The sequence below is a fragment of the Poecilia formosa genome, unplaced genomic scaffold (genome assembly GCF_000485575.1).
Source record: "Poecilia formosa unplaced genomic scaffold, Poecilia_formosa-5.1.2 Scaffold21, whole genome shotgun sequence".
NCBI classification, from domain to species: domain Eukaryota; kingdom Metazoa; phylum Chordata; class Actinopteri; order Cyprinodontiformes; family Poeciliidae; genus Poecilia; species Poecilia formosa.
In genome coordinates this window covers 3,354,275-3,379,569 of record NW_006799960.1, presented here as the reverse complement: position 1 = coordinate 3,379,569, position 25,295 = coordinate 3,354,275, and the positions used below count along the sequence as shown (strand labels likewise).

The 25,295-nt window shown below is 39.3% G+C and overlaps 2 protein-coding genes across 3 annotated transcripts in view; one reads left to right on the top strand and one right to left on the bottom strand.

The window, feature by feature from the left end:
- Positions 1–228: 228 nt before the first annotated feature.
- On the bottom strand, positions 229–3,122 carry mrpl53 (mitochondrial ribosomal protein L53). Its single transcript, XM_007547762.2, has 3 exons — positions 2,983–3,122; positions 2,188–2,300; positions 229–561 (listed from the first exon to the last, which is right to left on the bottom strand). Exons 1-3 carry the CDS (start codon positions 3,075–3,077, stop codon positions 455–457), a joined length of 315 nt encoding a protein of 104 aa, XP_007547824.1. The 5' UTR covers positions 3,078–3,122; the 3' UTR covers positions 229–454.
- Positions 3,123–7,676: 4,554 nt separating this feature from the next.
- pag1 (phosphoprotein membrane anchor with glycosphingolipid microdomains 1) overlaps positions 7,677–25,295 on the top strand; it is a 57,499-nt gene continuing 39,880 nt past the window's right edge. For both annotated transcript variants that reach the window (XM_007547761.2, XM_007547759.2), the window contains exon 1: positions 7,677–7,969. The gene's annotated coding sequence lies outside the window, so the exon portion shown is untranslated. The remainder of the gene's footprint in view (positions 7,970–25,295) is intronic.

The following is a 25,295-nucleotide window of genomic DNA, read 5'->3' as shown; positions in this document are numbered from 1 at the left end:
GATCAATGGATGGACAGCCGGATGGATGAAATGACAAATGGATGAACAGGCATTCATGCAAATGAATGGCAAATACATTAAAAGTCTATTGAAAATGGTTAACTTGATATTATATACGTGTCTAATATATGATAGCTGTGTTAATTTCACTTGGACTGCTTTTTTTTGTTGCTAAATTTCATAAAAGTCCAGCTGTGTCTAACAAAATATTATATTCGATTGACTCTGTACTGATTAATGCCAGCTTTATTGCTCGAAACGATTTTAACCGACTGGTTCGTCGCTCACAAAACAAAGTACATCTGAGGTACACAGTTAAAACAAAATTCACAATGAGTGTAAAGCAATTCTACCGTAACTTACAAAAGGAGTCGCATTTAGCTAAACACATTGTTTTATTGTACATTTCCAAGATTGCACACGCGTATAAACACAAACAAATTCAAACAGGCGGTCATTTCTTGCTCTGCGGGTCCTTGTCTTTGCAGCGGGACTGAAACGCGCTCAGCATCTCGCGGCAAGTCAACCTTTCCCCCTTCATCACCAGCCTCTCTCCGTCCACTGTGGTGACAAACAACAACAACAAAAAAAAAACAGAAGACACAATGAGATGACTCGGAGGAGGCGGCACTGTGTAAGGAGTGAAACACAGGGGAAGTTAACTCTGAGCAAATGTCAAGCACCACAAAAGAGACTCTGCTGACCAACGCCAAATATTTGTGTGCAGAAACGTGCCGTAGCTCACGCTAACCAAACCACCAGGAACTAATTGAGGCATGAAGTGTTTGTTACTGACGGCAGATTATAAGTCTCCTCAGAAACTTGGATCTATTCTGAATTTTTAATACGAGGGGTTTGGACGCGGATGCAGTCATGTGAGAAAAAAAAAAAAATCACAATACCCTGCAACAGTCTGTCTGATTTTTCTGACATCCATTGGATACTTAATATCAATTCAGGTGCATACAGACGAGAAAAACTGAACAAAAGAGCTTTCAGTAAAATGTAACGAGAGCACAATTTCTCGTGAGAAATAAATTAGGACATCCGTAGATTTATTCACAACTACGTCGGCTACAATTACAAACGGGCGTAAATCTGCCGCTTCGCATTACGGACGAAGGCCATTTAAAACCGGCAGCCCGAGGAAGTTCTCACAGAAAGCAGGCTGAAAGGCTGTTGAAAAGAAGTCTCTAAAAACGATAAAATGTCGTCGCAAAACATAGAACAGAGTCTTAATGCTGCTGTTACATTAAGAAAGAAGAAGAGTTCACTTTTCCAGGGAGGTGAGCAAAGATGAAACATTTGCTTTTTACCATGAAGGACAAACTGAAGTTTACCAGACAGAGACCAGGACTTCAAAAATATTGTTAAACTTTCCTCAGACTTTCACTTTCAACCAAAGTGGGTAGGGATTCACTAGCTGTTAGGGATTGGGATGTCCTAATAACTTTTTTACTAGCTAAGAAAAATGTTGTTTGTTGATTTTATAATAATGAGGACAATGTTTTTTTTTTGGTTTTTTTTGGTGGTTTATAAGAGCTTTGTTTACGGGATAAAATAAAGAGATCAGACATCAATATGTGAGCCTTTCCAAATTTAGCTTCTCTGCATTGGTTGCCCATGAAATAGATGAAATAACTCTAATTCTTCTTCTTAAATATAATATTTTATTGCTCCATGTGTTCCCAAGAGGCCAGATTGCTTTCAGCTCTTCCTGTTAAAGGGGAGAGACTCCTCTCCACTGTCACCACATGCTTGCTCAGGACAAAGCAATGCTGCAAACTCAAGATCAATGCGTCGGGTTGGACTTCATCATGTAGATAACTTTATTCCAAATGGCATTAAATGATCAGTTTTAACTGCATTCTATGATTGGGTTGTCTTGGAATAAACTGGACTGATTTGAACTTAACTAAATTCTGTATTACTGAATATAAATTGTCTTTGTCTTGTTGTGCGCTAGTGCTACAACCATCTGAACTGGGCAGTCCAAACTGTTAATAAAGTTTATTAACATGTCTATGTATACTTAGATAATATAATCATAACTTATTAGACTCTGAATTTATTATGATGTTCCTTCTGTTGAGCAGTAGAACATTGCCTAACAGATCAGAACCCATTGATATTCAACCGGTACTCATTGGAAAAAACAGCAAAGCTGCACATGGCCCGATTTCTTACCATACGTTATGTCGATTACTGGTTCCGACTTGTCGTGTTTCACCACAGAAATCACCTCACAGTTCATGTTGGTGGAGCGGGCCTTCGCTGAACCCACCAGAGCCAGAAACTCTCTGAAAAGACAAGCAGGCATCGGGGTCTTTGAGTCCTCCACATCTGGTGCATTAAACCTCATCAGTATGTTAGTTGATAAATGAAGTCAATCCTTTAAATGACAGAGACATGCTGCGCTGACACTGGTTCAACACTGGCCTCAATTTTAAAACAAAAAACTATTATAAACATAAGAGGGGGAATAATCATTCATTATAAAATCTGAATGTTTCATACTGACTATTTCCTCTGAGCCTTATAGGAGTGGTTTCAGGGAAAACCATCAGATATTAGGAGACCTTTTGTTACTATTAAAGAAAATTGAATGTGTAAAAACTAGACAAGAAAGCTAGACTTACTTATTACAGCTATTGAAAGGACAAACTATCTTTGAGAAGTCACTTCATGTCTTGAATTTTACAACTGAGAAATACGTAATTTTGCTTTCGAGCTCTTGACTGTGAACTGCCAGCGATATGCAGGTGCATTAAACAAATAAAATTAATTTTAAAAAAAGGGTCAAATTAATAAAAAGGGCAGCTTCAGCTTTTTGACCCTTTAGAACAGAGAGAGGCAAATCCTGGTTCTTGATGGCTGGTCTTCGACTATTTTCTCACAAACAACAACCCTGCCATTATTACACAAAATTTACAAAACAACGGCATTGTAGCACAACAGTAACGCTGAGCGAAGGTTTCTCACCTTGTTGAGCGGACATTGGACTCGAACGGACAGAACTGGATGGTTATTTTCTTCACAGCTTTCAATAACACGGTACTTTTACTGGTGGCCGCCATGTTTTCTGGAATGGTGACCTCTTACCTCGACAGGAAGTGAAGCGTCTAGTTGAAACCACTAGAGGGCGGCAGAGGATGGGGAATATTCCAAAGTGAATATTTCCGACTTTGGGTCTATAAATATGGTACAATACAATACAATACAATACGATGCAATACAATAAAATATAACTTTTTTAAAGTATAACTGCTGACTAATTTGTGTCCTATCTCCTTCTCAGGTATGATGCTATTTTTGTCTCGTAGTTTATTTTTTCTTGCACATTATAACACATATATTCACTCATGCACACTATGCACCACTGATTTCACTCTCTACCACACACGAAATTTTGATTTATAAGTTAATTTGAATTAAATAAATCAATCCCAAAAGACTGGCAGCAGGACCTGACTCAGTATTACTAGTTTGTGGCTGAAATATCTTACAGAGTTTTGCAAAGTAGTTCAACTTCAAGTTTGTTTGATTTTATTTTTTACTTATTTCAGCTCATCTATTTTGATTGCACAAATCCAAATTCAATAAAGACAAATGTGGTTTATATCACTGATGATACTGATGATTTCAGTAGGACATAATTTTGTCTTCCACATACAATCAATTTTAATCCAACTGCATATTTACAGTTCAGTTCTTAAAGACTTTTCTCAACTCTATTATAACTCACAATTTGAAAAGTAGACACTGACAGTGCATTTATTCATCCCTGAGACAACCAGCCAACTAGCAGCTTCTTACTTAAAATCCAAGCAGAAACTTAGAGCAGACTATGCTTTTGCTGTTGCTGCTCCAATTGATGCATATGCAACAAGCACTAATGGAATACATACCCAGTTCAATTTAGAAAAAAATCACTTAGTTTTAAAGAGAGAATTATAACCCAGAATGAAGGAGTGGCCAATGAGCTGCAGAGCTCATAGCAGAACAAAAAAATGTGGAAGTATTTTTTTTTCTTCAAACTGTTTTCTTCTTCCATACTTAACCAGACCTATGATTTTTTTTTTAAACTGATTTTGCATCCAGACTTTTCCATATTGCATTTGAGCTCTTTGTTGATTTTTTTTTTCCAGTATTATTTGGGCAAAATGTTGATTTAAAATACAAAATGATACTGATGGAAAAAGCAGAGTTTCGTCCCTGGTTATACGCCAAAACCCATTAAAGGAAAGCCCAGAGGCAAACCGAGTGTGGCTCTTTGCTGCTATCATCTCCGTTTGGCAGAACCGAATCACATTAGAGGGCAAAACGAGCAACAGAGAGAGGGGGCAGGGGGGCCGGCAGGAACTGAGTCAATAAAGGAGGTGCTGCTCTCCAAACATTCAGACATAGAGACACATCTCATAATCAAAAAGACGAGAACGAAGCACTGCCTGCAAACAGATAAAAAATAAAAAAAAGACACACTAATCGGTTCCTTGCATGTTTGGATTTGCAATGTTGGCCTTTTGTTTTCTTTTTCGTCACATGACTACAGTAAATGTAATCTCAAACTCGTGTATGACCTAAGAATGACTCTTCGGTGATCATATCTTTTGATTTCTCATAAATGATCTCGTTTGATGATGGATGACCCAACTTGTCTGCCCATTTAACATTGTTCACCATTGCATTCTCACTTCCTGAAACTCTCCTGGCTGTTTGGGGGATATTTATAGGTCCTCTTGTTTTTCAGGGCGTACGAGGAGCAAACGTGTTATTCTCAGCTGAGCACAGCCCAGCCTTACTCAATTTGTCCTCGACTTCAACACGCCTCGAGTCTCTTTCCTGAGCGGCCAGCAGTCCGAGCTGGCCTCTGACAGCCGGGGTACTCTAAATTTAGACGTGAGGCTACTGAAAGGCAGAAGCATTTCCTCTACACACCCCACATGCACCACACACACACACACACACAAACAGCAAGCTGTTGTAGGAAATGTACTCTTTGCGCAGGCAGTAAGAAAGTGGGGGAGAGGCTGCTGAGAAACAATGAATGCACAAGGGAATGTTTGACCTGAAAGGAAAACAACTTATTGTCTTCGTGTAGAATTTCATCCATCGCGGTCTCAGTCTGAGCTTAAAGATTTGCTTTTAATGGAAGCAAATGCATCAAACAGTTTTCCTCGTTTGCGTATCACTGATATTCCTGGGAGTTATTGCAAAAAAAAATAAAATAAAATAAAAAGGTTACAACACTCCCTCTCTGTCATACCGCAAAGCACGTCAGCTTTTCCTAGTCATTATTCCCTCTTCAGGTTAAATCAGGAATGCATCTGCACTGTAGACATTAATAGTCTGAACCCAGGTGTTTCACGTAGAAATACCACAACCAGAATAAGTGCTAACCCCCGGGGAGCTCTGCTGTAATGTTGCTGTGCTGCGTTTATTGTATTCATCACTCAAGTCTCTGCTTCTTTTGAATCACGAGGGATTTTCTGCAAGTATGCATCCACAAAAAAACCCCCCAAAAAAACTAAATTACATGTAATCTTTGTAATCTCCTTCTCTCTAACCCTTTGTAATGTAATTTCACGTGGACCTCATTGATCATGGAACGTATAAATCGTTCCATAAAGATACCGAAAAGCTACCAGGTTCCCGGAGGCAACCTCTCATGTATAAGTGATTAAAATAAAATCTGCAGAAATCCCTCCAGGTATGCTGTTTTCACAAAAAAAAAAAAAAAAAAAAACACGAAGAAAAGTTTATGCAACTCAGCTAATGCTGGCTAATCAGGTTCAGGTTCAGGTTTACTTGAGTCCCAAAAGGGTAAATAATGTTACAGCAAGTAAAAACTAAAAACAACAACAACAACAACAACATAAAAACCAAAAAAACAATCAAAGTACTAAAAATGAGGGACAATACAGTGTGCCCAAACAACATCAGTAGCTGTCCAGACAAGATAGGGACAATACCAATAGTGCATATTGTTGTCAGCCAACAATTACTACCAACACCATTAACATATGTGCAAAAAACAAAATAGAAATCAGGGAATCTACCAACCAATCAGACACAATTCCTCCTGGCTTGTCCTGCATTAAAAAGTGAAATTGCTGTAAGGATGAAGGAGTGCTTACCTTTTATTCTTCACAGATAAAAGTTTGAGACAGAGGTCAGAAGGTTGAAATGTGTACAATAAACATCTACGCAAATCGGTGCCTTTTAAAAAGTATTCCTTATCACATTTTGCCATGCTGCAACCATAAGGCTTCGTGTTTCTATTTGGGATTTTAGATAAAAGACAAAGACAAAGTGGTGCAAAAATGATGCATGGCTTTGAAAACTTTTTCAAAACTTTAAATCTGAATAGGGATTCAGCCCTATTTACTATGACACCAGTTACCTTCAGTAGTTTTCTAATTAGCAAATAGTTTCATACTTTCAGAGTTACATCGTTTCTATGAATCTGTTCTGTGAAGGGTAAGCAGCGTCAAGACGACCAAGGAAAGCAGCAGACAGTTTGCGAAGAACTTTGAGACAGAGTTAAGTAGCAAAGCAAGATCTCAACTTTTAACACAAAGTACAATCACTGTTCAACACGGGGCCATCCAAGTGAGCTGACAACTGAGCAATCACCTGAGCAGGCCAAGGGAAGTATTTATCAGAGAAACAGCCAAGAGCAGGGCCAGGGAAGCTGGCCAAAGTCGAAGGGAAGATGGATGGAGCTAAATACAGGGCAATCCTGGAAGAAAACCAGCTCAGAGGTTGCAAAACGCTTGAGGAAGGAGGTTCACCTTTCAGCAGGGCAAAGACGTTAAACATACAGTAAGAGCTACAGTGCAATAGATCAAAGCAGTTTCAAATGCTGCAATGTCCCAGTCAAAGTCCTGACCTAACACCAAAAGAACACGTGGCGAGATAAACAAAAAGATAAGTCAAGATGATCCTCATCCAATCTGACTTAGCTTGAAATCTTTTTGCAAAGCTAAAAGTCGCTAACTTTAGATCTGTAAAGCTTGTAGAGTCATAGCCCAAAAAAACCTTCAATTTGAGCAAAAAGTGGTCAAGGTTAGGGTATTAACTCAAACATGAATGGAGATACATGTCATACTCTAGTAGATTTTTATCTGTAACACAATTGAAACCATACAGTGGTTTTCTTCCACTGTGCAGCTCTGCACAGCAATGTTTATTTATGCAGGGCACTGAAGTCATACTTTGTTCTAGCTATTTATAAAAACCATCACTGTTTCAAAATGCAACCAAAATAAAAATCTGGGCAGATCTCCTCACATACACCATAACAGTTCATAAACCACAGAAGAAAACTGTGAAAACACACAAAAATACCCTCACTAATCAATTCAAAACTTTGAAGAGCTGACAGTTTTTTTTTTTTTAACATACTATTTTGTTTAACCAGAACTTCAGTATATTTACCCTTACAAAACCTAAGTACAAAAACAACGGTTTTTAATATGTAGCATTGTTTAATGTGCTGTGCTTGGTTAAATAAATCCGATGAGAACTGAATCAAATTGGATTGGGACTGGGAGGCAAAAACCCAACTAAAATTCATAGGAAAATTTGTCTGAGCGCCGCATCGACGCTACTACATTTCCCATGACTCTTTGCGCGGCAGCTTTTCGCCGCTCCTCCTCCCACCGGCGTTCCCGGCTACAGCCTCTACAGCTGGCGGAGCGACCGCCGCACAGCGCGGCAGGCTGGACTGAACTGAGAAGCACCGCGTCTCTATCGTCCTCCTGAAATGCGCTCGGGCTGCGCAACGAGACACATCTCTACCTGTGGCCTCCACAAACACAGAAACCCCGCTTCTGTTCCTCTGCTCCTCCGAACGTAGCGCCAGGGGGGCGGGAGGCTTTTGGACCAGCAGCTTACTGAAGGAACCCGGCTACTTTGGACTCAGGCAGCCGCTGAACGCTCCTCGCTCCTCTCCAAATCTTCGCATGTGAGTGTGTAAAAGTTGTAATTTGTAAAAAGGTCGGGGAGTGGAGGGTTTTTCTATATTCGTGAGGGTTTCTGGAAAAGTTGAGCTTGCGGACAGAGAGGGAGGGGAGCGGCGCGGTGAAGCGACTGCGGCAGCCTCGGTGGTCGCACTGAAAGCAGAATTAGAGAAATGGTGAGAGGAGAAACTTGTTGCCAATCTGTGCATACATTTTAGTGTTCACACACAGCGCCAGGCATCTGTATGAGACTTGTTTATTTTTCAGATGTCAGACGTGCTGCTGCTAATGATGAACTTCTTTTATGGTTTTAACTCGTCATTTAAGGTCATGCCAGCTGTGTTGGGCTCATTTTGCAGAACAAACATGGGAAGCTGTCACATTTCTAATTTAATCCTCTGTAGGGTAGGCGCTTGCTTAAAGATGCAAATCAACTTCCGTCATTCTTTTCGACTTTGTCTTGTTGCAGCTTTGCACACATACACAAGGAAAACACTGATGTGTGCGAGTACTTGTACATTTTGCATCATTTCCTCTGCAGATAAAACTATTCCATTATGTAATAAAACTTTCAAATAATATCAAAATCCCGCCCTAGAATTTCATTTTCATGGCCAGCCATTTGACAGTTTGTAACTTCAAATCATAAATAAAAAGTCATTTAGATATTATCAAACTTTCAACAACCAAACACCTTTTTAGCGGTTGTCAACTTTTAACAGTCAATTGATTTGTAATAGTTTACCCAAAAGGAGCTCTTTCATATCCAGATTGTGTTCTTAACATTAAAACAATGAAAGAGAGAGAGAGAGAGAGAACAAAAATCCTTCCTTGAAACAAATCAACTAGCTTACATTGTTTCTCCTAGTAAAACATTATAGGTAAATCCTGTAAGTCAGATATAAAATATTAACCTCAGTTTAATGAGTTCAGTCAAATCATGTCATTCTGGTGCATCTGAATAAATTAGTTTCTTCAAAAAAAATATTTGCAATATTAATTGCAGTTAATTTCTGTTAATACTTATTATTATAGTTACAGGTAATAAAATCAAAATGCAATTTCTTAGACAATTGTACTATTGGACAAGAATATTGTGGGTCTACTGAAAAATATGTCCACGTGTTGTACAGTGCTTAGTCCTTGGCGGGGCTCCTTTTGCCTGATTTTCTGCTTCAGTGCAGTGCAATCAGCCTTTCATTCCGGTGAGGTGTTCAAGAAGCCCGGGTTGCTTAAAAAAAACAGTGTTCATGTCTTGCTTCGTTGGGTTTGCCGTTTCTCATCTTCCTCTTTACAACACCACCATAGATTTGATCAGGACAGCGTGGTGACGTATCAATCACAGTGATACCAGGGATTAAAGAAGACATTGGTACTTTTTGGCAGCACTAGACCGGGTGCATGCTGTAAATAAAATCAGCATCTCGAGAAAAGCTTTCTTCCTTTCTGCCTTTCTTTCTTTGTTTGTTTCTGTCTTTTGTTCAAGAGGAACAACAAATGATTCGTGCATAAATGCATTGATTGGTCGTTTGTAATATTCTAACATTTTTAGGATTTAGTCAAATGCTAAGTAAGTCACCTAAAACTGACAATAACCGTTAAAACACATCACTCTTAAAGTTAAATTGTAATTAAATGTCAGAGAACTACCAGATTATTTAGTTGCTTTTAGAAAATTCTTCCTCTCTTTAGATGAATCCAAAAGGGTTTTCTCCATGCAAAGTTTCTCATTTCAAATGGCTGTTGTTTTTTTTGTTTTTTTTTTAAAGATGAAGTAGTGAATAAAATGAACCAATGCACAAGCAGCATCCGTAGAGTCGCTGATAGTAAGATGTGTCTTTATAAGCCAAGTTTTATAAACATCCTAATTCGCTCACGATGACACGAGTGACCTCTTTTCCTCCACCTGATGTTGAAGCCGTCATGCATGCCTGCACGGCCAAACACACCTCACTGTACTGCATCCTGTACGGTATGCAGATGAGAAACGCACTCGATTCTGCAACAAATCCACCCTTCTGCTCACCTGCCAAATAAATCCCCCTCTTTTTCACACTCTGGCGGTTCTCATTTATCTTATTCACACACGCTGACACGCACACATAGACACGCAAACAGAGCCAACAGAAGACCCCCCCCCTCCACCCCTCCTTCAGCTCCCGTTGATGCGCGCCGTTGTTGAATACGCTGGCAGATACCCCGCAGCAGTCTGGCTGTCACACAAGTTGACATTCACTTCAGCAAACACAATTTGCACTTTGTTTTAGCTTCCCTTTGCATTCACAGCACTTCCTTGTGTGATATGCTAAACATTAATGACTTCTCCTCTTTCTGGGGACATCTTTTGATAAAAACATGGTAAATGAATAACAATTTCCCCCCGGAAGCGGGTTAGATCATTGTCTTTGCGTAAATGTACAAACCGCCGATGGACAGCAGCAATAAGCGCCTTTCGGTGTTTAAAACCCAGATTGAAGTCGAAGGATTTAGATGAAAACATCTCAAGAGGCTCAATCCTGTATTATTGTGCTACTACGTGTGCATTGTACAGAAGTGGCAGGGAGGCTTTTGCAGCTTAAAACACACACATGTCAGAAGGGTCAGCGTGGGGAAATCTGCACATCGCTAAATCCCCGTCACCCTGTAAGCAACTGACTGCGTGGCGGTGAACGGCAAATGCTTGGTGACAGTTTTAACTCTCCGGTATTCATAGCGGACTGCTAATCCGGGAATTTGGATGGCGATCAGGGTGGGTGTTTGCAGCTGCTGTACAAAAGGCGGGAGATAAGTTAGAAGCAAATGAGGACGAGGGTGGGCTGCTAAACTGTGTTTGTTACATTGAAACGAACACCCAGGTTAAAAGTCCTGCTGTTAGATTAATACAATACAAATAGGGGGAAGACGATAAATCGATTGTAATGATTATTTGAAGATTTAATTTCGTAGAAAATCTGGATTTTTTTTTTTTGTTCTTCTTTTTGTCACCAATGGACTCCTTGGGTTTCCGTAGTTCGGCGTGTTGTCGGCCTGTCTTCTGAATTTATGTCAACTCACAGAAGGAATATTAGAAAATATGTTCAAAAAATGGCTTTTATTTCAATGTTTTGTCATTTCTTTTTGCGTAAACAATATTAAATTATGTAAATGTTTGTATGTTTAGCCTTAAAAAAAAAAAAAAAACCTGCTATGTGTTTTCAAAGTGTTTTCTCATGTAACATCCACGTACATTTCTGTGCTCATTAAAATGTTTCTGCTGGATCTGGAGCGTCCTGTTCTGAAAAAGAATAAATTGTAATCGCTCCGTCTCCGACTGCTTGGCGGGCGGCGCTTCATCACTGGCTGTCGAGATGTCGTTTAGCAGACTCCACACATTTCACAGTCACTTAGGCTTTAACAAGCAGGAACACCATCCCCATCATCTGAAGGCAAACAGTGGAGCCGTGGCCCCAGATTTTACAATTACGCCGCGCGCCCTGTTTGACACTCCTGTCCGCTGGAGGCGCGTACACCTGGGGGAATTAAAGCGAAGATTGAGTCTGGAGGAGGGCGTGTTGCTCTGACTAGCAATGAGCGTTTGTTAAATGGCCAGTTTCCTGTGCGCTGAGCAGAATTCAATCATCAAAACACAAAAGAAAACCACAGTAAATGGTCTGGGATAGAATAAACTGGGGAGGTAATTATTTTTTCTTATTAGTAAGCATTTCCTGGAGGTTTTATTTATTTATTTATTTTGGTCAACAGATTCATCCTCTCTCCTCATGCAAGCAAGTTCCACTGAAACTACACGAAATAAATAGGAAACCTCTAAGTTAGTGTTATTACTCTTGACACTTCATGAAATGTGGCCTATTTAAAGTGTGTGTGTGTGATTGGTAAGAGAGCAAAACATTTGCAGTTAGAGACACTTGTGAAGCTTGTGGTTGCTTAGCGCGGAGCACACTGTGGGTTGACGTATCACTCCCTGCTGAAGACGTAGCCGTTGGTGCTGGTGGGTTGATCTCAGAGAAGGTTTTTGCTGGCCATTTGCTTTGCTTATCGCGGCGCTAAAGCAACATAACGAGTAAAGCTGCAGCTGCTCTGCTGGGACAAAACTTTTACTTTATCTAGAATAACATTCTTATCACTTTGAGTAGAACGAAATGCAACATTACTGTAAATCTATGAGCTCTTTGTTGAAATTTGCTGTGTGTGTGTGTGTGTGTTGTGATTGCTGGCTACTTTACTCACTCGTGCTGCGTTGATGAGTTGCTTCCCTGCTCTGAGGTCCTCCTTGGAGACACAGACTTCCCTGCTACCGGCAGAATCACACGTTAGGGGAGTTATTTGTTGTGGCGTAATGAGGTTGAGCTGTGGTGGCTTTCTGGTTGCCGTAGAACCAAATGGTTCTCTGTTGAGAGCAACTATGTTTGACTCTGGTACCAAAACCTGATGGAGTGAAGGAATCTAATCTGCTGGCATTATCGGTGATCCAATCCAGCATTTGCCTAATATGGTCCCAAAAATAAAAGCCAGATATCCATTGATAAAGTCTGTTTTATTCTATTGATGCAACTAGTTTATCCACATAAACAAAAAAAAAAGAGAGTTTGTAGTCAGAGTTGGTCATAATTAGTTGGGTTTTTTTTTTTATCTTGAAACTCAGAAATTCAGACTTATTAGTGCAGAATGAAATGAATGAAACATTGTGTGGAACTCAACAGTAAGAGCTGATATGCCTCTACAAGGAAACTTGTGCTTCGGGAGACCAAAAAGTACAATTTTTAGCAAATAGGTTTTTAGAGTGTAAAAAATATGACTTTTTCAAATGGAGACTCTTCTAATCAGATGCAGAACCAGAACCAAAACCTTTCCTAACATCGTTTTTGGATCAGATATTAGGCTGTACCTTCTATGGTTCATATACTATTGCTTTGTGCTTCTGCCCATCAGATTTTCACCCTTGAATTTGCGGCTAAATATGCTGCACACAAGCATAACGTGCATGATGGTTTCATAAAATGCATGTAAGCAAATGTTTCATTGATTACAGTGGATCTTTGTTTAATTGTCCAGATGATTTTAAGCTTCATTTAAACTTGCAGGAAAATCCTGTCTGAGAACAGTCTGCCTGTTCAGTTTGGCCTTCTTTGGGTACATTTCAGAGTGGAGAGGCAGCGAATACGGCAAATAAAGCTGGTGTTGAGAGAATTAATAACTAAGGATAGGACTCAGTGCAGCAAGATTCATTTACTTTACAGAGTAGGGACAAGGAGCTTCAGCAGACATCAGGAAGGTTAACTGGATTACAGTAAGGTCATTATTTCATGCTCTTAAAGCTTAATCTGTTGGGGATTTGTAAATCTTAGCCGTCAGACTTAAGGTAGAAATATTTATAATCGTAAAATAAAAACAGGCATTTATTGCAGCACTAACAGAGCTCTGTATGCTATCTTGTAAGGAAAGGTAAAGAAAATGTCACAGTCACATAAATCTGACTTAGTTTCACTAAAGTGACACTGCTTGGTGAGATCTCTGACTCCCAATTTCGTCACTGAGTGAAGCTGCTTTTCAGAACTTCTCACCAGGTTTTTACGCCCCCCACCCCAAAAAAGCCATTTTACAGCAGCAGCTTTTCTAAAATAAATTTGGCAGCTCTGCGTTAAATGCTGATAAGATCATGCTTATGTTGTAATTAATAGCCTTGTAAATGCGGCTGAGGAAATGGGCAAGAGCTGGAGCAGTACAGCTGACACACTTTATTGCATTTTGTAAACATTAAACGTATGCAAAAATAAAAAATAAAAAAAAAAATAATTGTGATGTGGCCACCATCCAGAAGAGGGCCGCTTCCACAGTTGGTAGTCTGGTAGACTCAAAAACAGCCCTTTGAGTGCAGAATCAAATTAAGACTTTTAGTTTTTTAATTCCATATTTTGTTTCATATACACACAAATCTCAGAACTGAACGCAGAAATTATAAAATACGCTGCGTCTTTGGGGAGCTCCCGTCACATTTTCTCCGAATCATGGGTACATGTATGTAATTGCCTCTAATTTAGGTTTTTACTGTAGGCCACTTCAGATAGATTGTGGTTATTGTTTATTCTAAGCTCAAAGGTGCAGCTATACTTGTCTACCTCTTATTTAAATCCATCATTTTGTTATATAAAGTCTCCAATTCCAGATTGAGAAATAATTTGGTGAAGGAAGAAGCATAAATCTTCTACTGCAGCACTCCAAAAAAAATTACAGATTTCTGTGGTAATTTAGTAATTTTGTCCACAGCTTTTGCAATTTAGAAGCTTCTGAAAGGAAAATGAGACAGAAGCAGATTCAGTCAGACAGCAATAAAAACACGTAGCTGCAGTCAGACGCAACAAATGAGGGAAATAAAATGAGGCAATAATTTGCAGGGGGGATAAAAAACCTGATATTGATCTGCAGTGTCTGAGTTGGGTTACCGCTGCTTCTCTTTTGCTCCTCAAAACCAGCAAACCTCATGAAACAGATTTTTAATCCGCTTCTCTCATTCTAGAGGGAATTTTTCTGTTTTGTTTTGTTTTTGTTAGTCCCGTCTATTGTAGTCTCTAGAGCGTCCGTTGCACTGCTACACAAACTTCAAAGAAAGAATAAAGGATCTTGATCAAATTTCCAGATGAGTTTTAACAAAAAAAAAAAGTCAACGAATCAAATAGCAGCGGATGGGTGTTTATTTGACTCTTTCATTTTTGCTTGCTTCAGGAAATCCTTTCAACTGTAAGTGTAAAGCAGGGAAATTACCTAATGATGAGCTGAGTCAAAAATAATACAGTTAATCAGTGACGGGGCAAATGATTAAACCGTTTTCTAAATATGGAAAAATCAATCAAAAATTGGATCTAAATGCCTAACTTGGTAAAGTTTATAAGGTTTTACTCTTTCATAAAGCAAATCTGAAGCACTGTGTAAGTTTATCATATAGTTTTAATCTCCTACCTATTTGTGTGGTTAAAATGCTGTTTCCTAGATTTTAAAAATCGTTTTACTGAGTTTCCAGGGGAAATGTGAGAGTGACAGAAGGGGCCTTCATGGTGTACAGAAAGGGACCAGTGACTTGCTGTCATTCTGTATTGAGAAAGTAATGAGGCAACGTCTTGTTTGTCTTCTGAAAACAACTAAATGTTGGAGTTCACCTTAAGCTAACAACCACAAGGACAGCTAAACACACAAACAGCTTATTGAAATCTTAATAGACAGACGGATTCAGTTTGAACTGAGCATCTGTGGTGAGAAACGTTCGTTTTGCTATGAAGTGTTTCTCGGAGAACCAGGCTGTTCTTATAAATGTTCAGTTTCGCTGCAGACTGAAGGCTCCCGCATACTCAGGCGTGCACACCCTGTGAGCCGCATGGACGGCTGCGGTTTCGCAGTCGAGCGCACCGATCGCCGACATTTGCTGTGACAAATTCCTTCATTTCCCACAATCCGAATGGATACTACATCAGGTTTGATGAGCTGGGTAGGTGTCTCATTTCTTCTGCGTCAGGGCAGCCGCTGCACAACTGTTAGAGCGACACAAAGTGCAAGCTGTGTGTCCGTGCGTCTGGTTGCGCCGACTCTTTAGTTCTGTTAAAAATATGAACACCGGTTCCTGCTTGCGTGCGGATATCTGCTTTGAGTCTATTTTAAGTCTACCTCAAGCACACACGGGTCTCTGCAGAGTGATGTCAACTCAACAAATGAGTTCTGCTTTAATAAGAACCCAAAAAGTCTGTAGTCACGACTGTAACCTGTCTGATAATTAAGCTACTTAAAATTTGGGGTCAAAAACTTCTAAAATGTCTTTATTTATTTGTTTTTAAGTTTTTGTTTTAAAAGGAAGCCAACAAAAACTTCTAGGGGGTAACGGCAGAACGAAGAAACGATGCATAACTTGTTTTTCATTTGAGGTTTCTCTTAATATTTCACACATTCCTTACGTGTTTTAGAAAAAAAACAAGTTGCAGCAACCTTTTAAGCTAAGCTTATTATGTCAGCTTGTCAACCTCTGGAGCTCAACGTGTTGCATATGTACAAACACCCAGCGATGAAGTGGAACTCGTTCTTCCTGATGTACAGTGGTTGGAATCCTGCCTCATCATGCCCAGAGATGCACTACCAGCCAAAAACAAACAAAAACATATCAGAAATCATGCAATCACACACTGAAAACACAAGTGCTTCAAATAAATAAACAGATAAACTAAAGCATTTCGAACACACACTGCAGGTGGATCTTGGCAGCTTCCTCTGGTTTGCATAATTCCAGTTTTATTTGACTCTGTGCTGTGAAGCAGCAAAGAAAACTTCCCTTAGTGCTGCAGAGAGGAAGATCGACTTAATTAGTGTATGTAGAGCAACTTTAGAGGGAAATCTGAGTTCCTCTTTCTAGAAATCATACTTAGCAGAATTCATGTTATAAAAAGTGACTGGTAGATGGTTATGACTTGCATAATATGTTACTGTGAATGGGCATTTACTACCCAAGGTTACTTGTCGTATGTGTCTAAAGCTTAACCAGAAAGCGCGATTCCCTCATTTATCAATGTAGCTGACAAATCTATCACTATGACAACACCAACTTTCTCTCAAGTGGCGTTTGTGCGATCTAAGCTTCAAAACAGACTTTACAGGTAGAGACGCTGGACACGTCCTTATTTATTCGTTCATAACCTCATTTTATTTCCACCAAACTGGTTTCTGATGTCGCGAAGATGGAACATTACGCTGACACTGAGCTATGCCAACAATCTCTAGTTTCAACAGCAGAGATCTGACTTTGAGATTTCTGTCAGTGTACAAACTTATTTGAATGCCACATAAGGAAAACTGTAAAATAAGAGCAGTGCGAAAGAGAAACTGACGCTAATGTAAAAAGATATCTAAACAGGAGTGCAGAGATGTGAGGAGAGAAACTGCAATGAAATTGAAGAAAAGAACAATTATAAGCTCTTTTTCTTTCCACATATTTAAACGCATTGAAGAATACCGTTAACATCACTCACAAATGAAGAAATAGTGTGTATTTAAATAATTCAAAGTTAAATAATGTGAAGTTAATTTAAAGTTCTGACATAAAATCAACAGTTTGCACCTTTTAAGTTTTGAGCTAAACATTGCCACATATATCTAGTCATTTTCAAGTTATTTACAACAGGTAAATAATATATCAAAAGGTGACTGATAATGGAGTTTTACTGGAAAACATATTCTAAATGACTGAATATGATTAAGTAGAAAAAAATGCGTTTAGTTTTCCTGTCATCCTGTATTTTTTTGTTTTTGCCTTTTATTGTTGTCACATGTTTTTTTTGAATTGGAAAAAATATAACTTACGGCTTTTTGCAAAATGTAATGTGGAAAGACGATGAAAGAGCACTAATGGCCACCTGAAGATGTGTTTACTTCTTCGTCCTCAAGTCAAGCGGTGTGTGCAGGACAGGGTGGAGAACCCACAACGTCCTCTGCGTAGCAAGTCAAATGGAAAGTGTGGTTGTTACACCGTCATGTTTAACACTTTTAAAAGTTGGAATGTGCTCGACGTGTCGCATGTGTGACCAAAATATAAACGAGTGTTGACTAAATGTTTAGTTGAATAAAGAGGAGTGGGGATGGAGGAGTGAAACCAGGGGGGGGGACGATGAACAGACAGTTGCCTGGACTGTCCTTGTCGCCTCCATGCAAAGAGTTGCTGATGCAGCAGTTGTACTCTGCTGGGATTAGATGCTATAATGTCATCCGAGGGAAGGATCCTCATTTTAAGCACCGTCGGAAACAAATTTCCCCTCATGCATTTAAAGCACAGGCGTGTACTCACAGGTCCGCTTGCAAACTTTTTGCACTTTCAACAAGCCTTCTCTGTATGCTCTACAAAATGGCTTGTTATGTTTTTGGAAAGAAATTCTGTTTCTTGTTGATTCATTGTCTCTTTGACTCTGTGTTGTTCTGTGTATGCAAGTTGGTCTTCATCTTTGTCTGTGTTTCTATGTTTCGGCAAACATTTTGGTCTTAAAAAGCAGTAAGCAGTTTTTAATGTATTAATTGTTTTTTAAAGCAAAGGGAATGCTTTATCCTCAGGATAAAACTACGATCCCCAGTTTTATGCTTTTGCATAAAGAAATGTGAACTGATCTGCAAAGGTCTTCAAGAGGAAGAATTTAGTGCGCAGTCATTCGTGCCTGTGAATGTAAACCTGCAACTGACCTGACTTTTAGGAAATAGTTTGCCAGTTAACCTTTGCTAATTTTGAAGAAGTTTTGTTTTGGTGAGGCTTTTTAAGTTTTAGTGTCCATTTACTGTCCTGAGGATTTGCCTGGTGTAGTCTGCCGCTGCTCTACCCTGTCAACTTCAAGTTTTAATATGTTGTAGATTCAGAAATTGAAAAATATTTTATCTACTGTTGCATGTCTTTAAATCTCTCACGTCACCAAGGCTGACTGTTCTCTGTAAAGCTGAGACACTCTCTGAAATACAAATATTTATCGTTAAAAGACCAAGAAATCTGCCTTCCTTCACATTCTGATGCTCGGTTTGAGTCTTCACCATGGTCAGATGCATAAATGGATCGAGTTGCTGTCATTTATTTGATTGATTTACAATTTTTGTTAATCAGCATTTACATGTACCTAATAAATTGGCCAGTGAGTGCATAACCCAATATAATTTCACACAATCAGATTCTAGTCGGATAAATTTCAATCCATTCGTGAACCAATCCGTTTATCTGCTTTTCTACCAATAAAGTGCCCTTGTAAATATGACATGCAGATCAACAAAAGATAAAGATACAGTGAAATATTTCATCATCGGCTTCATGTGATGCTCTGGGTTTTATTTTTACGAGCCTTTAATCAAAGCCCAGCATGACTGCATGTCAGTGAGTCCATCTGTGTTGGATGCAGCCTCCAGTCATGGTGGTCTCTGTGGTGAGCGTCATGTGCTTGGAGAGAAATAACATTTCTGTTCATGGACAGTTTATATATCTGAGCTGAACCAGGGTTATCTGGGACTTTGGGAGGAGATGATACTCAAAGGCGAGGCTGTTTATTGGTTCTCTGCTCTCTCTCTGTCTCTCTCAAAAAAAAAAAAAATCTTGCTTACTATTCCACATAAACTGCACGTAGCCATACACGCAAGTGAAGATGTTGTAAGGGTTTTCTGTGCTTCAGTTTGGTTGTTTCCTCCCTTTATGTGTTATCAGATGATGGATGGACAGGCAGATGATTGGTTGTCATCCATCATAAAGAACCTCCGGCTGGCTGCCACCATTTTCCACCTTCTCTCCGTATTTCTCATTTTCCTTCCTCCTCTGAGATTCTGTTTGACCCTTTTTCTTTTTTTTTCCCCCAATTTACCTTTTCGTTTTCACCACTTCCACCTGGCCTTCCTCTCCTTTCCCCCCCCTTGTTGTTTCTTAGGCGTGTTTCACATTTTTCTCTCAGTTTGTCCACTTTCTATTCCTCTTTTACCATTTGTCACATGTTTCTCAAAGTGTACCCTTCCCCTTTGCCAGCCCACTGTTTATAACTCGCTCTAGCTTTAAAGAAATGTCTGCTACTCAAAGACAAGTTTGTCCCGCTTGCAATTAAACCGTACCTCCCTCTTCCCTTTTCCCAAGCAGGCTCATAATAGGAAATGCCCCTGTTATCTCGTCGGGTACCAGCATATTAATTTAAGCCAAAGGCAAACAAGGTGTGGATACGTGCTCTACTGTGTCCTTGCTCCGATAAAGCACACGCAGGCTGGTTCTATACAGCGTCCACCCCTTCAAGCTGCTTTTCTCCTCTACAGTTTGAGTTCATTATGCTGGTTGCGGCTCAAGAAGGTCAAGAACAGATAAGCCAGAAAGCAGAAGTGAGAACTGCAGGAAGGGAAAGGCAGAGCTTTTCTGGGCCCTTATGGACATTTCTGTCGTTGGCTAACCCCACATCTTACTGCACATGCTTATTCAGGAGAGATTTCTGTGCCCATTTCTGTGAGTGTTGTACATTTTATCAATCAGTTTACATAAGCTCTTGAATATTAGCTTAATTCAACCACATATGAACAAAAAAAAAATCCCACGATGTGCAAAATGTTCATGTCGATTCAGTACTTTAAAGTTTATCTTGATCTGTCTGAAGATTTTCAGTCAGGATGGGAACTTTAAATCCAACATTTCATTAGTTTTCATTCATTGTTTTCTATATTTCCAGGTTTACTCTGGACCATTGTGATGTGATTTCATTAAAATAATAGCGGTCACAGAGGTGGCTTCACGTTTGCTACAAAATAATTTGACATAGAGAGGTATTTATATTTTTATAAACAACCCAGTCGTATAAGTTTGCACACCCTTCAACTAACACTTATGGCTCCTTTTTATTTAATTGCAGCATTTCTTACATTTACCTGGCAAAGTCTGAAGATTTTGGATGACAACAGTCTCCATAGACTGTGAGGATATTGCTTGTTGGCAGTCCTTTCCAGACGTTTTTTCTGTATTTGGTCTGGACTCTTAGGCCACACCAAAACTTGAATTTTATTCCAAAAAAACCCCTTTGTTTGGTCAGTTTGGGTACTTTCCTGCAATCGCTGTTAAGATCTGATGAAAGATGGTCATGAGGCTACTAAGAGGAGGACAACATACCGAAAAATGAGATGCAGGGAATTCTGGTTATTAGTTTTTGTTTCTGCTCTACACGAGACAGACATTTATACATCCTGGATATGTCTAAATAAAGGAGTACGGCTCCAATGTAGAAGTATTTTATTGTATATCATGGTGATGAAACCAAACCTGAGTGCAAAATTTCAAACGTATGTGGCACAAGATAAACACTGCACATCAACCAACATTCACCATTCAGTGCTGGCAGCATCATGGTTTGGGATTACTTTTCTCCAGGTGGAACTGGTGTTGTTAATGAAGATGAATGAAATCAACATGTCTTTTGATGAATTAAAAGAAAAAAAGCATCTTGTAACAAGGCGGCCTTGTGCGGCTGGATTTACAGTGAGGATGAAGGTTGAGGTGGAAACAGCAAAGGTTTATTCTTCCAGAAGACAAGAACAAAACCCCAGGTCAAACTGCAGCCTTAAATCAGCAGCTGTGAAGGACCAAACCACCTTTTAAATCACAGGGGATCTCAATTTACCAATTTCCACCTATATAAATAAATAAAATACATTTTTACCAAATAACACATTTCTATTTACTTTTTATTACTATTTTATATTTTATCCTTACACCATATGAAACACTACAAACCCCACTAACACTTTCCCCCTCCCACTTTTCCATGGCTTCTCCCGGAACCTATAAATGGTGTCTGGACCCAGCCTTTATCCGAACACCCTGGAGAGAACACAGAAAAGACACCTTCGCACCTCCACACTTTACAGATTATGCACGGACATTTGCTCAAGTTTTACCCACCAGTAGCTCCTTGCTCTGAGTAACAACTGTCCTCCCTTCACAGGGATAAATATACTTAAAACGTCTTGTGTGCAAATTGTTATTGATGTGCAAATCTATGCTTAAAGTGCAGTGCGAAATAAAGTGCCTGTTAATAAAGTGCAAAAAGTGCTCTCAAAGTGCTATACAGTGACTTAAGTAAAAATAGTTCCATGAATGAAGATCTCTTCATTACACGTCTACTTTTAGTCTCGTTGCTGTGGGGCCCATTATTATGAGGGGCCGTTTAGGACAAAATCTACGTTTTGTCTCTCACACACTACCAAAAACTCACGCATACTCAAAAAAATACTCAAATTGCGTATACACACTACTAAAATGTCACACACGCACACAAACGTTTATAGTTGAACACACACACACACAGTACTAAGACTCGTTTTATGTATGTGTGAGAGCGAGACTTTTTTTGAATGTGTGAGAGTTGTCACAGAAGAGGCGGGGCATAATATTTTGATCAAACTGCACATGCGTAGATCCTAAACTATAAGTTTCGATTGTTGACTCACTGTATGTTCTATTACTTAGTATATTTGTGCTTTTAAATATATATAGAACTTTTAACTTTCTTGTAGCTTAAATGTGGTATAGAAATAAATAAATCTGATTGATTACAAATAGCAAAATTGCTGTAGTACAATCTGTCCACTGGGTGCCAGCATTACAAGAATTACTAAGAGGTCTTGTGAGAAATTCTGTTCCCCCGTGAAAATCTGTCCCCCCTGTGACGGGAGCGCTCTCACACATACATAAAACGAGTCTTAGTACTGTGTGTTTGTGTTCAACTTTAGTCTTGTGTATGTGAGAGATAAACGTTTGTGTGCGTGTGCGAGCTGCTAGTAGTGTAAGTGTGCGAGATAGTTAACGTTTGTGTGTGTGTGTGTGACATTTTGTAGTGTGTATACGCAATTTGAGTATTTTTTGAGTGTGCGTGATTATTATTTTGAGTATGCGTGAGTTTTCGGTAGTGTGTGAGAGACAAAACGTAGATTTTGTCCTAAACGGCCCCTCATAGGCCCCTCATATCATATTTTCTCATATTGGCTGTACCATGGTGTACTTGTAATGTGGTCAATTTTTTTTTTTTACTCTTGATACGTTTGCGTATAAAAATCCTTAATCTGTTTGAAAAAAAAATAATTCTGAAAGATGTAGCTGCACTTTAAGCTGTTGAGGTGTTTTTATGTCTTCTCTCCATCATTGCATTGGTGAATGTGGATAGCTTACTCTGACATTGTCACCGCACTCTTTCAGACTAGTGAAATAAAATAATAATTTGAAACATATTCGAACATCAACAGTAACTAATATGTTGACTAAGAAGTCTTCAACACTGTTAGCTGTAACATCTGCCTTCGATCTTTGCATTTTAAGCACATAAGCAACAACAAATGAGTAAGTCTTCATTTTGTCTCCAGTGCATGACTGCTTTAAGAAATTTACTTCTGCAAATACATTTTTTTTTAAAGATTTTCTGGAGCCTTTTTGCCAATTAGTTTTGTTGTTAGTTTGGTCTGGTTAATGGACCTCGGAGGATTATAACATCAGAGAGCATTGTGTCTATGCAAGTGTGTCTGTGTTTGTTAGGATGAGGATGGAAAGCAGTGATAAACGGGGTGGGGGGAGGATTGCAAATACGAAATGGATGCAATTAAAGGCATTAGGCCTTCATGCAATGTGATTTTCATTCCATAAAGATGTTGTTTATTGGTATTTTCATGTTATTCAGGGAACTTACTCAGTCTGCTGCTGCTCTTCCCGCTCACTTGTCCTTCCTTCCTCAGTCTCTGTCATGGCTGGGTTGTTTGAATAGACTTCTTGTGTCTATTTGCTGGCTGCCGCTAAATCTGCTTCTTTATCCAAGAGAAGAAGATGGCGGTGGGAAAACATAAAGGAAAAAGGAAAAAAAATGCACAGACAGAATGTGAGAGGGAGTTGGGTCTGAACGAGCGAGTAAATAGATTTTGATAAAAGCTGTTTAAACCGAGCGAAAGAACAAGGAGCGTATTGTTAAGACAAACTGAGGAGACTTTCTCCTCCTGAACAGTCAGTTCCTGATGTTTTCCTTAGAGTTTTTGTTGAAATGTTCAAGGATTCAGAACCTTCACTTGCTTAACAACTGTTTGCTGTCTGTTCGCTTGGTTCACCAATATACACTCGTGTTATTTGAACCTCCTAAGTAGTTTTTTTTTTTTTTTTTTTTCCCATGTCTGTATTTCTGCTGAAGGCTTCCTGTCATGACACACGTGTGTCTTTAAATGGACCACCTGACTTCCTTCTTCTTGGTTTGAAGTTTTGGCACCATGACATCCAACAGAGAAGTGGTTGGGGTTTATTCTAATAGATTTCACTGCAGAACCACAAAAACCGTGACCCCAAGTGAACTGTTTACTGCTGAACAGTTCTTGCTTGCCCTCATGTCAGCCCTTCATTATCTTCTCAGCATCATCTCTGAGTTGCCTCCATTCACGACTGCTATGCGTCACACAACCAGCAGCAAAATGGGGAATGGCCTGAACTGGTAATGGAGCTTTTCCGGTCGTACCGACCATTTAAAGGGTTTTGCACTAAGACATATAATTCACCCAGTAGCACAGTAAGCAAACCCATATTTTCTAAACGGTTCATCACAGTTCATAACAAACTGGATATGGTGCCCGTTTGTTAGGTCTCCAAGATACCCTGACTGGATATAATTGTTTGTTTTAGTTCAAACAGACGTTTATTAATCCCAGTGGGGAATTAAATGATGTTATAATTCACATTATCCAAGTTTCTCCAAAGAGTTGTTGTAGATTCTGATGGCTTTGGACAGAGAGGTTCTCCTGTAGCAGTCTGTATTACAGTGAATCTGAAGAAGCTTCTGACTGAAGACACTCTGTTGTAGTAGAACAGTCTCATTAAGAACCTTCTTTACACAGTAATCTCAAGAGGTTCCAGCCTTTATCATCTTGTTTAGCCTTTTTCCTTTCACATGAGACTATTTTAAATCTTGGCTGTATGAACTCATATTTCAGCTGGAGGGTTTACTGTCAAATTTATCTCTGGGCCATTTCTCCATTATTCTTTATTGTCAATGGCTGCATCCTTAGATGGCTTTGTAGCTACTTTTCAAATTGTTTTTAGATTTATTTCATTGCCTCCAATATGAAAATATTTCTATCTATTGAGAGTTACAAACCTCCACAAATGAAGATATATTGCCATAATGTTATGCAGATTCTCCCTGATTATAGTGCTACTTTATAAAAATACTTATTTTCTTTTAATTTCCTTTTCTTTTTTTGGTTGTGTAAGGCCTTTAGCCAAAAGACAGTCCTGATTCAGAGTAAATCCAACAAAAGTATTGATGTTAAGCATGTAGTGCGGCAGCTAGCGGACTTTCTTTACAAGTGGGTGTGGGGGAGTTTTGACTGGAGGAAGACCAATAAGAAAGGGAAGATAAAAGGGATTTTTACCTTCCAGCTTCTGGTAAAGGAAGTGAAGCAGAGAAGGGAGTGGAGCTTTTCTAAGCGGAAGACGTGAGTCTGAAAAAGGAGGAGACCCACTGCACCAGGGTGCCACTGTGAGCAGCAACAAAAACAAAAATAATCTTTCAAGACAGAGACTGAGCCCTAGACTCCTTATGAAAACCAAACATCTTAAAGCACAAAGCATCCCAGTTTTCCATGTCTGGCATATAACCATTCATTTTAGCTTTTAAACTGGTTCTATTGATCCTGTGTCCAGACAGAAGGATAATCAGTAGCCCAGCATCATGACCTGTTTGTTCTGAAGATGCAGCTTCCACTTCTCTTCCCAACATGGCGCCTCCTCACCCTGACTCTCACACTGACAGGAGGAACCACAGAGCTCTGTTAGGTTAAAGTTCATCTTCT

Coding starts and splice junctions, on each gene's coding strand:
- mrpl53 (XM_007547762.2), bottom strand. CDS start 3,077: ATGGCGGCCACCAGTAAAAGTACCGTGTTATTGAAAGCTGTGAAGAAA. Junction 2,301..2,982: donor TCCAATGTCCGCTCAACAAG/GTGAGAAACCTT, acceptor TTGTCTTTTCAG/AGAGTTTCTGGCTCTGGTGG. Junction 562..2,187: donor AGTAATCGACATAACGTATG/GTAAGAAATCGG, acceptor TTGTCACCACAG/TGGACGGAGAGAGGCTGGTG.